Here is a 14,335-nt window from a genome sequence, read left to right as displayed (position 1 = left end):
TGAACCCCATTGAGAACCTGTGGTCCATCATCAAATGTGAGATTTACAAGGAGGGAAAACAGTACACCTCTCTGAACAGTGTCTGGGAGGCTGTGGTTCCTGCTGCACGCAATGTTGATGGTGAACAGATCAAAACACTGACAGAATCCATGGATGGCAGGCTTTTGAGTGTCCTTGCAAAGAAAGGTGGCTATATTGGTCGCTGATTTGTTTTTGTTTTGTTTTTGAATGTCAGAAATGTATATTTGTGAATGTGGAGATGTTATATTGGTTTCACTGGTGAAAATAAATAATTGAAATGGATATATATTTGTTTTTTGTTAAGTTGCCTAATAATTATGCACAGTAATAGTCACCTGCACACACAGATATCCCCCTAAAATAGCTAAAACTAAAAACAAACTAAAAACTACTTCCACAAACATTCAGCTTTGATATTAATGAGTTTTTTGGGTTCATTGAGAACATGGTTGTTGTTCAATAATAAAATTATTCCTCAAAAATACAACTTGCCTAATAATTCTGCACTCCCTGTATAAGTGATTGCTATCTAACAACTCTGATGAATGCATCAGGAGCAAAACAGTATCTGGCCCAAGGATGCTGGAGCTGAAGCGGTGATTGAACCGATCGGTAGATGACCCGCTCTGTCTCCTGAGCCACAAGAACCCAAGAAAATTGCAACAACATGCACTTAAACCACAAAAGGCCATTTGATTGGACTGATACATGCTGTTCAGATAAAAATAAAAGGGCCACCAGTGTTAACATAAAATACGGGAACTACGGAAAGCGCTGTGCTTGTGCGGATATGGCAAAGGGTTTGGACTGCATTCACAGAATTATTGGGTTTGGTGAATGTGCCGGTGTTGGTGACGCTGATGGTGTAGGTGACGCTGACGTGCAGGTGGACAGGTAGGCAGGGCGTGGCCCCGTGCGCAAGCAGTGACTGTGACACGCAGTGACACGCCTAGCCCCCCTGCCCGAGCAACACCTCCTTGTCCTCCTCTGTCCTCTCCAATGTGGCCACCAAACTTTTCTGATCAAGTTGGGACAGAACTTAAAAGCATCATCCCAGCTGTTCTGCAGGGTAAAAACATCTAAAATTTCATTAATAAAACTCCCTGGGGGAGCAGATCTTTCATTAGGAGGTAGATAGCATCAAGATATATTCTTTTAAAGTCAGGGGACCTCTATTGTTATGACACTCTGCAGGGGTGCCTTTTAAACTAAAAATTAGCACCACATTTTAAATTGTTCTTTTCACCCCTTGGCTCTTAATATCATCCCCAGTAAACAGAACAGTACTGCTTAACTCGAAAATGAAAGCGCCACGGGCTGTTCAGGTAAAGTTTTGATGAGCAGATGGCGTAGCAGGTCTTAAAAATAGAGGACTGTTTTAATGTCACAATGTATTTCATTAAATAAGACTAATGGAAAAAAAGCATAAAAAATCAATAACTCAAATTAAAACTGCATTTATTCATAGTATTTATAAGATCATTCAGTAGTTGCTGATGCATTTGATTAATCGTATATTTAGAGGCATGCAGCATGCTCCAGCCATTGCTGACTTCAGTAGCATTAAAGCCGAGCTATATTCTCAGATGATTTTGCCAGCGCCTACGGACTGGCCTCCTGTTGAATAAGGTAATAAACTATCCCTGGAACATGCAATTATATCCTCTTGCTCAGAAATATAATCTGGACAAAAATCTATTGAAAAAAAACTTTGTTCTTAAAGGAACTCAGTTTCTTTAAGAACTGATAAAATACAAAATAAACTGCTTGTCATGCTGTTTAATCTGCGAGTTTGGGGCCATCTTTAAAAGCTTTTCTTGGAAGATAATGAACCAAGAAAATAAAAGACACCTCAGAGGGCAGTGAACAAAACGAAACTAATTTTTCTCACCTAGTTGTTGTGAGCATGTTTTATTTTGTTCATAAATATGTTCAAGTTAAATAAATTCCCTGTTGGCAGTAACAGGGTAATATATTTCCTTTACTTTTTTAAGTAGCTACATTTTGCCACACAGATGCCCGTCACTTCAAAAGCTTCACGTTGGTGACATGACAATCATTATCTGTTGCTACAACGGTATGAGTAAAGGACCGTACATGACACTCATGAGAGCATTCTGATGTTAGATCAACGTTTTGATGTGGCACTCATATGACCCATTTACCATACAGCGTGTCTGTTTTGGCACAATCTAAGAGAGTTATGGCTCTTAGGGGCTCGAACACACTTAAGAATAAAAAGGGCTATTGATGCTGTTCTTTTTGCCTAACTTATGAAAATTCCCAGAGAGTGACTGTGTTTCTGTGGTGTTCTAGCCCATTTTACTGTCAAGAAGCTGAAGAGTAATCATTAACTAAGCATTTGTGGGGACTTTTATAGACTACAACAGCAGAAAGATGTGTTTGGCACCTTAACAAAATTAAGTAAACTTTGGTGGTAAACGCATCCTGATCAAGCAAAGTCTAAGGGAGAAGCATACAAACCATGTTTTGTCACAAGTGTCACTGATTATAAAAGACTTTTTTATCAGTGTTGTCATGCTGATGCTGGCCTAGCTGTAACAATGTAACTTGTTTGGTCGTATTTTGTCTGCTTTACTGTTACTTGTTATAATAAAAAAGCTGAATATTTATTTTACTTACATAAGCTGACATAATATAGCAGACACTGCTTTCCTTATATATTTTTTTGTTTGTTTGTCTGTTTGTTGTTGTTGTTGTTGTCAAGCAGGTTTTCGAGGACAACATATAAACTTCTGTATATACGAACAATGCCACATCTGCTTTCTCTGAGTCAGTCCAGTAGCAACAATTAAACTCAGCCACAAACCATCCACCCACCTCCATCTTCTTATCAGCACTATATCTGAATATATATGTGCAAGCATATTCAGGACTCACCCCTCATAGAGATTGCAGGATTCTACACACGTTCGTCCACGACTGAAATATCGACAGGACAGGCATTGGTCTGGGCCGGGACCCCAACATCCAGCATCTGAACACAGTGGGTCACACACCATGTGCTCCTTGGCTGCTTAATACACATATAAACAAAGAAGGCAAAGGATTATACTCATGTAGCATGCAGCTGAGCTTTGATGACTCAGTGTCAGACGCAATGAATAAACCCTAAATTCCCCCAAATTAGCTGGGTATAAAATTAGCCAAATAATCCTATTATTTATGAAAAGACACAGAACTAGATTTACTAAGGCGCTTGCAATTTGCGAAGGCTTATTTTTGCATTAAATTTCTCCGCCTCCACAGAGCAGATGTTCATTTTCTTGGCCTATAAAAGCTAGCTTTTTTTTCCTTCTTCTTCTTCTGGGGACTTCTTTCCTAAACAATGGCAAGAGTAATTGCAGCAAGACACAGGAAAAAGGTGTGCGTTTGAAACACGTGCTCTGGGATAAAGCGGTAAACAAGAAAGTGTCAAACAATACGCTGTACACTACAGAGTGACAGAATAATTATCCTCCAGGATGAACTAAAAGACGACCTAGTTCCTCCCACAAAAACGCTCTCATGTATCCCAGAAACTTTTTAAAAACATCACATTAATTAACTCAATTCATCAGAGGACGTGGTTGGCACTTCGTTTTTAGTGTATACTATATGTTCTCTATTAATATAAATGGCCTGCATGCTCAGTGTGTCTACAGTACTGACTGATATGGTGCAATTAGAAAAGTAGAAGGCTGGGTTGCTTCATTGTAAAATTGCTGTGCAAACAATGAAGAGTGAGATACAGGAAGCACATGCAGATGCCAGACTAGTCGAGTTAACAAAACCTTACAAATAATTAAAGAAAAAGTCATTTTAAGGATTTAAGCCTTTCAATTTGAAAGGGCAATCAAATATACAGCTACTGAATACTATGATTGTATATTATGAAGTTGTTTTACGTAGCAATAGTATCTGGTTTCAGTGCAAAAGTGCTTAGCGTGACATTTACAGCACAAACAAGTGTTGTTTGGATAGCCACGTAAAGCAATACTAAAAACCACCTGTGATACAAAGATACAAATGTTAAACTTGTAAGTCTGATATACTTTGCTGCACTCAGTCATGTAAAGAAATGCCCCTTTCTCTCATTTTATTCGTAGTGAACAATCTGTTCTGTGTTTCTGCCTCAATGTTTTTCATATAGCACCGACTGACTCAGGCCATTACATCTGCTCTATAATGGCCTGGATCTCTTATCTCTTTCTGTCTCTCTCTTGTCCCCCTCTAGCACTCAGTTGTACAGAGGTTGCTACATTTCAGAACATTACAGTGACAAAATGAGTGTTGAAGTAACGCGGTGACGGCGCTACAGATACACTGTGAACTTTTATCATCCCGCCTGCATCTGACGTGATTTCCCCCCTTGTAGGTTTTCTCTTTCTCTTCTCTTCTTTTCTCGATAGCCAGTGGTTACAGAACATGGTTGCAAAAGGGTCCCCTGCTGTTTTTGGGAACCTGGCTACATGCAAGCCAATGACTATGCCATAGTGTCATAGCCACAGCTTTATTCCAAATAAAAATAAAAATTCAGACAAAAAGATGCAGATACATAAAGAAAAGCGGATGAAAGTCTTTCGCAAGAGACAAAACCACTTCTTTCATGCTTCTAGCCTCATAGGTAAACTGACCAGGCAGAAATAAATGAGGAAAAGGAAGAATGATTGGTGCAAGATATAAACAAGGGGAAGTGGTGGTTGCATGGCTTTTTAACTATACAACAAGATCAAAAACATATCTTAACTTCAGATGTTTCTGACATGGCTGACTAACAAAAGCCCTGGCAGGAGCGTTTTTGAGACTGAAAGAAGTTCAGGCTATGATTACAATTATTATAAGGGCAGAGAAAAGAAAGAAAGAAAACATCAGAAGAAATAAATAAAGATTAAAAAACCTGTCCCTGAACAGTGCTGATTAGCACGACTGAGGGGAGAGATTTAGCTGGAACTAGACTGGAATTAGTGCCTCCAGTTTTGGGGACCTCTCTTTTCTGTATTAACATTTCAGGGGCAGTCTGTGAAAAGGCTAAAGAGAGTAGAGGGGGAGCCGGAGAAGGGATCCTTTTCACATGCAACATAGGTGAAAAAAATAGTTCTGTATTTTAAAAAAGGCCATTTACTGTTTAGTTAATAGTGTAATTAAATAATGAGCCAATATGAGAGACTCTGTGTTGACTATTTTCTCAAACAACATGTATGTGTTCCACTGAGGTAACCAAACGGATCTATAATTGTACTATTTTACATTTTGTTAATAGAGCATTATTACAATGGCAACCAGTGACTTCTCTCAGTGAAGTAACTACATTTCTAACATCATCAGAGTACATTTGTTTCCATCAGTGGGAGTATTTCCTGCAGCTTTTTATCCAAATTTTGCTGTGAGAAAATCAGAGCTGTGGGGAAAATTACACTGATTCATATGTGTGCCCCTTTCACAGTATTTTGACTTGCATAAAAAGCGCTGGTGCTACTGACAGTCTCTTAAAGTATTATAAAATATGCAAATTCAGTGAGCACAATGAAAATCATATTTACACAAGAACCACAACATTTCTGCTTTGCTGTTTTCTTTCTTTACTGTACGCGCATGTAAAATAGTGCAGAAACAAACCAGGGATATTTCATTTAACTGTGTCACAATGAGGTGAGATAAACTTTTGATGCTAAATATGTATAAAATAATTAATACAGTCTGAAAAATATTAACTGAAAACTGTCCCATTTGCTTCTATACATATATTACATTTCCATACAATCCTGGGTTATTATTGATATCTTATTGATGAGGCTATGCCAAAATGTAATATGTAAAAAGTAAACAAATTCAAAGAAAAATTATGGTTAAAAAGCCATCACAACTGTGTTTTAATACCATATAGCATGAATGTATTACTTGTTTTACATGCTAGTACACACTAGATCTCTATTCCAACTACTATGAAAACTAGATGTCTTAGTTTCAGGTTTCAGCAACTACTTAAATCGCTACAACCGCATGCATATTCACAAGAATACTCTTTGCTGCACTGTAACAGTGTGATAGCTGCCCTTTTCTAGCCCCATGAGGCTCAGTCAACTTTAGACACACAAACACGCGCACTCTGATGCACACATGCAGAACCATGTCAAGTATGTGACTCTTGAAACTAACCCAAAGTCTTCAAAGACTCTAAAGTGTGTGTGCGTGTGTGTGTGTGTGTGTGTATCTGTCTGTGTGTGTGTGTTCAACAGTAAGGAAGTGCCAAGGGGAAAGGAGCACATGAACAGTGAAAAGGGGCCAACTCAATAATGCAAATACTGGCTCATTAATGAACATTATACATAAATGAATAATGTCTTAACACTTGTGGCAGTGATATAATAAAGCTCTTCCATTTTTAGAAATGCAATCTTTATCTCACCACATCAGTTATTTGCCTAATTTCATTTTTCTAAACCTTGCACTCTCGGAATGACCCTGATGTTAATTTGTTTAATTATTGAATTATTGTTTTTAGTGTCCTTCAGAAGCTAGTGAGATAATGGGTACCATTCATAAGACAGACAAGCCTCAAAACCTTACTATGAATGGCCACTACAATAGCTCCTTTAAAACAAATGCCTTTGTTATGAAGGCTGGGTGATAACTTAGAAAGCAGAATTTTGTCTGTTGGTTTCTTGTTAGTTCGACAATTCAAACTTCTTTTAAATCTATACTACAAGAAATGTTGAGTAGATTCGTTCCTTTCTTTAGTGTACAACCTGTTTTAAATATGAACATGTTTGAGAAAAAAAAAAGCGTACTCTTGATGGTGCCTGAGGCTAGACAGTGAGTGTTAAATTAACAGCTAAAATATGCAAATGTATCACGGTTGTAGAACACAGAGGTCATTTAGCACATTATAATGACTCAAATATGTCCTGCTACCAGAGGATATCCAGAATCAGAGGTTAAAACATAATTTTCATACAATGTCTTTGTTTTCATAGCTGTTCAAAAGCTGCAGCACAAAGATCTGCTCTTGTGGTAGATTTCACTAACAAATGCATACATATATAATGTTTTAACAGAAGTCGTTAAACTATGACTGGACAGGTTTGCTACTTATTTTTTGTGGACATACAAACATAATTTACCTTTTTTAGTTTTTTAAAAGTTTATATTGGATATTTAGCAAATTTGCAACTAAATAATTGTATCATACAGTGCAGCACAATATAGCAACTGGTATATTTTCTGTAGCTTTTTTTTCACAAATACTAGGAGGTGACAAAAAGAGCAAACCAACTACCATGAAACTTGGTAGAAAGGTGTTGCTGTGGGCAAAGAACTAAAAACTTTAACTTAAAGTTTTCTTTAAAAGTGTCAATGCGCTTTGAGTTGTGTTGTAAGTGGAAGAGGGACCTATAGAACAGTGGTAAAATATATTGCAGTACATCAAATTCATTAGATCGGTAAAAAAAAGAAAGTAAATAGGGTTCAAGGTTCTTTATTTGTCACATGCACAGTTATACAAGTATAACACACAGTGAAATGTGGCCTAAACCAGAGCAAAAAATAAGTAAAAAACAAGAAAAGTGGATAGTCGGAGCGGAGCGGTAAGGAAGGCGCCTGGACGTGGCCGCGCCATCTTTCGAGTATATGCCAAGAATGGCGTTGTTGAAAATCTGCAGAAGTTTTATTTCTGTTTTATTTCTGTTCAGATGACTATTTTCTTCTTTTGCTGTTATAGCTCTTTATAAGTACATATACAATCTAAATAGCCTCTGATAACATTCAAAGCAAGGTGAAGGTTGTTGATCATTTTTGATCATTTATTTTTGTTTTGGTAGAGCAACTCATGAGATATGGTCATTTTTTTTAGTGCAAAGTTGACCAAATATTTATTATTTAGATGTTTAGAATGATTGTGGCATCAACTTACAGCATTCCTGTGGACTTCGGTTGTTGCGAATAAGAACCTTTTGGTTTGTAGTACGGAACAGTCTTGTCCAATTGACGGTGTTATAGTAGCAAAGCTGGCTGTTCTCTGCAATGTGGACATTCCCAGCACTGATCTCTCTCAGAGACTGAAGCTGAAGTGATGTGATCCCCGGCTGCTTCAACACCAGCAGAGAGATCCCACTGAGAGGTAAGAATAGGTGGAGGTGAGAGGAAGACGGAGCCGACAGCAAAGGAAAGAAGGTCAGAGGAGCAGGAGGAGAGGAAATGATGTGGCGCAGGGACAAAAGAGGAAAAGAAAGGGAAGAGAGAAGATGGAATCATTTCACAGGTTTGGTAGAAATGCTGTTTAAACATCATAGCGGTCTACCAGTCATCTCAACTGTGATCTCATTAGTCAACATTAATTCTATCACTGAATCATAATTTCAAGAAGAATACACTGTGTTTTTATGAGATCACATTGTCCTATGTTGCAACAATGCAACTTACAACATGTGTTTTAATCATTCTGTCTGCTAGGCTCTCTCTCTTTTTTCTTCCTACCCCCAGCTATCCTGATATGTCCCACTTGCATGGTTTAAAAATGACAGGATGCCAGTGGGTGTCAGAACCATCAGATAGACAGAGAGTATGCAGGATCAAGCACGGGACAGGGGTGGGTGGCAGGCTATAATTTGTACTGCAGCCTGCTGTTTCCATCTGCAGGCAGGTGCAGTGCACATGCACACACTCTCACACGCACGCCTAGGGACACACACACACACAAAAACACACTGAATCTCACAGTCTACACTTTATCAGCAGACACTCGCTTTGATTACATCCAAATCCCGCTACATTTTTATTGCATGTTTTCCAAATTAAGAAAAAAAAAATCTAAATGATGAATAATTAAGTGCTATAATTTAGGTTAAATAATTAAGCTGTCTTTAGAAAGTCATGTTTTAAGTACAGCATTCTTCAGCAGTAACAAAAAAAAATTACACTTCACACATTAACATGCATAGCACTTATCCAGATAAGGCTATCCAACAAAACCGGATCCACTTTCAGTTTGCATTAAAATGGTTTAAATATATAACCAGAGGTAGAGACGTTTGATTGCGACTGTAACCTCGTCTTTCCGATCTTCTTTAAACCACAGCAGTTTGCAACAATGCATGCGAATTTACATCTGTGAGATAAGCTGTGTAGTGTAAATATTATCTATGCGTTCATATACATACAATATGTGTACAGCCCCTCCATACCAATAGCAAAAAGAAATAGAAATTAGTCTACTGATAATAATAAACTTTATTTGTATAGAACAGGAAATAATCAAACTTAACTCAAAGTGCTTAACATAAAAAAGAGAATAGAAATTAATTATAAGAAGTAATAATAATAAAAACACAGCACAATGAAATACTCTAAATTTACTGTTATCGGCTCCGTCTTTCATTCCTTCATTTCAGTTTTCCAGTGAGCTGTGGCTTCAGAGATTGTTCGCTACAATTAGCTAAAAATAAATCTAAAACCACAAATTTTCCTGCTTGCCATTGATTTAGAAGAACTGAGCTCTGATTGAGACATTTGTGAAACAACTTGGCATAAACTATTCCCAACAATCAAAAAACAAAATACAAAAGAAAGAAAGAAAAAGAATTTGTGAAGGTATTATGCACTCAGGTACCTGTACAATGCTCTTCCCCCAATAGTAGCCAGGTTGGAGAAAACACCCAAGTCTGTCATGTTGTCAGGCCATGACTGAATGTTTAGAAAACCTAAATGAAGACAGGGATGAACATAGGTTATAAATCCACATGAGTACTGACAGACCAGAATCACTTGTCTATCACACTGTCCATTTCTACAGTGACAAGAAGAAAATGAGCAGAGAGAACCAGCCTCTCTCTAGAATTAGCAACATTCCAGAAACACAACAATGCAACTGCACCACCTGAGCCTCATCTGAAATCAGCAAAGCACTTCTAAGCCAGATAAATGTCTGGCACAGCAATGCCACAGAGGAGTTTGGTGCCAGCTATAACAAGTCTGACTTATCAATATTTTTGCATTTCCTTTATTTCCCTGTCAACTGTTAAATAATTTAGGAGATAAAATCAAAAGCTGAGAAAATGGCCATGGCTCATTTAGGATTTTTAATAATAGATTCAGAAATATGAAATATTTATTAGAAAAAACAGTAGGGGACTACAATCCCCAAGCCAACACCAGAGGACAAACAACAGAGGCTACGAGACCAAAGAAAAATCCACAGTGGGTAGAAGAGCAGAGGTAAGAGGGGAGGAGAAGGAGGTGGAAGGAAAGTCTAGACAAATATAATGGCATGTTTTAAAAGCTAAACATGCAATACTCCAGTCAATAAACAGTATCAGACTCTATTATGCTAGACAGTGTGAGTTCTTCCCACAGGATGCATAATTTTGTTGGTCCGGGAAGGGAGGAATGGTAAATGGTAAATGGCCTGTATTTATATAGCGCTTTTTTCTAGTCCCTAAGGACCCCAAAGCGCTTTACATATCCAGTCATCCACCCATTCACACACATTCACACACTGGTGATGGTAAGCTACATTGTAGCCACAGCCACCCTGGGGCGCACTGACAGAGGCGAGGCTGCCGGACACTGGCGCCACCAGGCCCTCTGACCACCACCAGTAGGCAACAGGTGAAGTGTCTTGCCCAAGGACACAACGACCGAGACTGTCCAAGCTGGGGCTCGAACCGGCAACCTTCCGATTACAAGGCGAACTCCCAACTCTTGAGCCACGATCGCCCCTTGGCAGAGAAAGGTAAGTAGAGCTTGTGGCAACACAATGCCACGCTTGGCTTGATGACAAAAGACAAAGTGCATCCAGTCTGAGTAGTGACGGGGTCTCAATACATGCTTATTACTAATGCTTGGGAAATGTCCAAAACAGGTGAGGAATCATGCATGATTTTTTATTGCAGTTCCATCCAAAATGATGCTACTTCCCAAAATGGAAAAAACATTTTAACATTTTTTGTCATTTACACATTTTTTTTTTAAAAGTGAACCTTTAATGAGAGCATAATGGCAGTCATTAGGATAAAAGAAGAATTTTTTCCATTATATAAACCATTATGAGGTATTCGTACAGAATGTCAAATATATTGCTGGGGAATTGCAGTTTGTAAAAGGTAATTGCACTTTTGGTATTTGTCCATCTTGATTCTCATGATGTGCAGTTTATGATGCTGTGAGTGCCTCTTAGCCCAGAGGCAGCAGTTCTATAGAATCGTTAGCGCTGTACTTGTCAACACTAATTGTCTTAATGACAAAACCTGCAGTGCTGAGGCACGGTGCTATTTCAGAGGGCTTTGGGTGTTCTCTACTTACAATAGCAGTCTACTGCCTGTTGAAATCTTTCCTGTCTGTTCCAATGTAGGGATGTGATAGCAGCGAACGTTTGCTATCTGTATTTGCTATCATCAGAAAGTGGGTGAAGATTGTTGATAAGAAAGGTTAAAATATATAAATAAACAGTCTTTGTCCAAGCAGAGAGACACTCTAGAAAGAGTAGGTTTCCGCAATTGTGTTATTGTACTGCCAAGTAATAGTAACTTTCACGGTGTAGTAAAAGAGACAATAATGCTAATAAACATGGCGAGCACTGAGCTGCTAAGCTACAAAAAAAGTAGTACAATTCTAAAGGTGACTGGAAAGGTAGCTAGAATGACTGTTCAGTGCCCTGCTACATACGAATACAGCAACGAAGACATGTGATGCAGTCTGTATATGTATATAAATTGTTACATAGAAATTGTTACATAATTTCATTGTGCAAGCAACTGTACAATGACAATAAAAGGTCTAAGTCTATATAGTTTGTGTATCATATGTAAAAATACACCAGTATTGTATTGTATTGTACATGCTTCCTAAAGTCTGTGCAGAGTAAATGGTCACAATGCATTTTTGGAACAATCTAACTATATACACATTAAATATCCTGCAGGTCTCTACACACTTCACATTTACACTTCAGGCAAACTTCATAATAGATCTTCCAGTGAAGAGCAATAAGAATAGATTACAGCAAGTTATCAATTCAGAGGTTCAACTTCCTTGAGGTAACTGTTGTTGCTGATTGGCATTAATAATAACTGAAATTAACTGAACTGATTTAAGTCTTTGTAGCTAATTTGTTTCTAAGTTGTGCTAGATGCCTTAATGTGCATTTGCATCACTATCAACAATCACATAGGAGCGGTCCATGAGGCCCTTCATAGGGGAAAAGTGTAAATGGCCTGCATTTGTATAGCGCTTTACTCAGTCCCTAAGGACCCCAAAGCACTTTACATTACATTCAGTCATTCACCCATTCACACACTGGTGATGGCAAACTACATTGTAGCCACAGCTGCACTGGGGCACACTGACAGAGGCGAGGCTGCCGGACACTGGCGCCACCAGGCCCTCTGACCACCAGTAGGCAAACATGGGGTTAGTATCTTGCCCAAGGATATTTGGCATGCAGCCAGGAGGCAGCCTGGGATCGAACCACCGGCCTTCTGATTAGTGGCTGACCTGCTCTGCCACCTGAGCTACAGCCATCCCTTAAGTGTAGGCCTGATCCTTTCAGACAGATTGTGGAACCTCACTAGATAGAAAGATCAATGCCAAAAAGCAAGTCAACAAAAATTTTGTGTGCAACATTATGCTAGCGCTTGTATTTTTTTGTGTTTTCATGTGAATTTTCATGCACATGGAAAGATCACTTATCAGGAGTGTATGCTCTGCTGGGAGCCACATCAGCAGCACACCAATGTGCATAGTGAATTAAAATGTGGAACCACTTGGACAAGAAGGCCATGAGCTCATAAGCAAAGGTTAAGAGCGCTTAAGTTGTAGTGATTACATTCTGAGTCACAACACCGAGAAACCCACTTATGCTGAATCGTGCTAGCTACACCCACACTTTGGGTAAATCCTGACCTGGTAAGAAGCCACCGAAAAGACAAAAGCATAATGGATCAGAATTTGATTTGAGACAGAAAGATGTGTGTGCTGGTGTGGATGATGAAAGCTGTCCTACTACAGAGCTCATTTGAAAGCCAGAGCAACGCTAGCTGTGACCTTGGGGTCATGGATGCAGGTTGCCTGCTTTTGTAAAAAGTCACGTTCTTCTGCCAGCTCAGAGAAATGACAAGCTGAGATGACACACGTGTCTGACCACATGGCTGCTGGTTTATGCTTCATCACCTGCTTTCAAACTGTCATCACTAACCATCAGAGAGGAAAAGCAAGAAAACAAAATGACTTCGAAGTCAAGTTTTGGAATATATCTAAGTCAGTTTAAAGAGTAAACAACTGGACTTATACAGAGATTTATATACCTTAGCAGATACAAAGAGTTCAGATGCAAAGGTTTCAATCAACTGAGTTCAGTGTCTTGCCTGAAGACACGAGGAGCGGGTATCAAAATGGCCCCAATGGTGTTAATGGACAATTCACTCTATCAAATGAAAAACAGCTGCGCTAGTTTAACTTGCTTTCCTAACTCACTATAATCCTTCCTTTTTTCCCTTTGAGCAGGCTTAAATATTAGTTGTAACTGACATCAGTTGTCAGTTTCCATTAAGGAAAGCGCAATAATAAAAATGCTATTTTGTCTGCAGCATTTCATTTCTAAATCTTTCCTTTTAAGTTAGCTTTTGAACTGCAACAATACAACTCTTTTTCTATCAGAGTGGTTTATCACATTTAGATTATGTAGACAGATGGTGGTCGCAGCTCAAAAACATGATTTGGATTGTGAACAAGTAGGAAAACTGCTATTACTACTACATGTATGTTGGCACTTGATTGTGTATGTTTATTACCCCCCATATTAGCTTTTAAGAGTAACTGCCATTAGGTATAACAATATTTATTATTATAACTGCTACAGGTTATGTAGAAAGTAAAGTATCTAAGACACATCTTAGATACTTCACAATTTTCTTTTCTTTTAAAAAAAATATAACTGATGTAATCCTAAATAAATAAGTGGTGTTCAGATGAAAGGGACACACTGTTTAATAAGACATCTGCTTTTGTCATTCATGGCTAAATAGCAAGGCAAGGCAAGGCAAGGCAAGTTTATTTGTATAGCACAATTCAACAACAAGGTGATTCAAAGTGCTTTACAGAGACATTAGAAACAAGAACAAATAAAAAGCATGATTTAAAATTGATTAAAACAAGCAAATAAACTAACTAACTAATTAACAAACAAACAAACAAACAAACAACAGTATATAAAATCAAAACAGATAAAATCAGAACAGTAGATAAAATCAGTAGTTAAATGTAAGTTTTGAAATTTAAGCTTAAAGTGTGGATTTGGTGCTTTATTCAAATGCAGCTGAGA

General features: G+C 38.2%; 1 protein-coding gene across 2 annotated transcripts in view; it reads right to left on the bottom strand.

Moving 5' to 3' along the window:
• erbb4b (erb-b2 receptor tyrosine kinase 4b) overlaps positions 1–14,335 on the bottom strand; it is a 341,570-nt gene that overhangs the window by 75,475 nt on the left and 251,760 nt on the right. Inside the window, exons 11-13 of one of the 2 annotated variants that reach the window (XM_085434270.1) lie at positions 9,629–9,719; positions 7,934–8,133; positions 2,923–3,058 (exon numbers count right to left, since the gene is read on the bottom strand). In XM_085434270.1, the coding sequence (XP_085290396.1) occupies positions 2,923–3,058; positions 7,934–8,133; positions 9,629–9,719 (427 nt within the window). The remainder of the gene's footprint in view (positions 1–2,922; positions 3,059–7,933; positions 8,134–9,628; positions 9,720–14,335) is intronic. The other variant, XM_085434269.1, reaches the window with a different exon arrangement.

The sequence above is a fragment of the Copadichromis virginalis genome, linkage group LG16 (assembly GCF_057382275.1).
Source record: "Copadichromis virginalis isolate Kocher_CV1m ecotype Utaka linkage group LG16, C_Virginalis_male_GT1.1, whole genome shotgun sequence".
Taxonomy (NCBI): Eukaryota; Metazoa; Chordata; class Actinopteri; order Cichliformes; family Cichlidae; genus Copadichromis; species Copadichromis virginalis.
The sequence above is the reverse complement of the archived record's forward strand: the minus strand, read 5'-3'. Positions and strand labels throughout refer to the sequence as shown.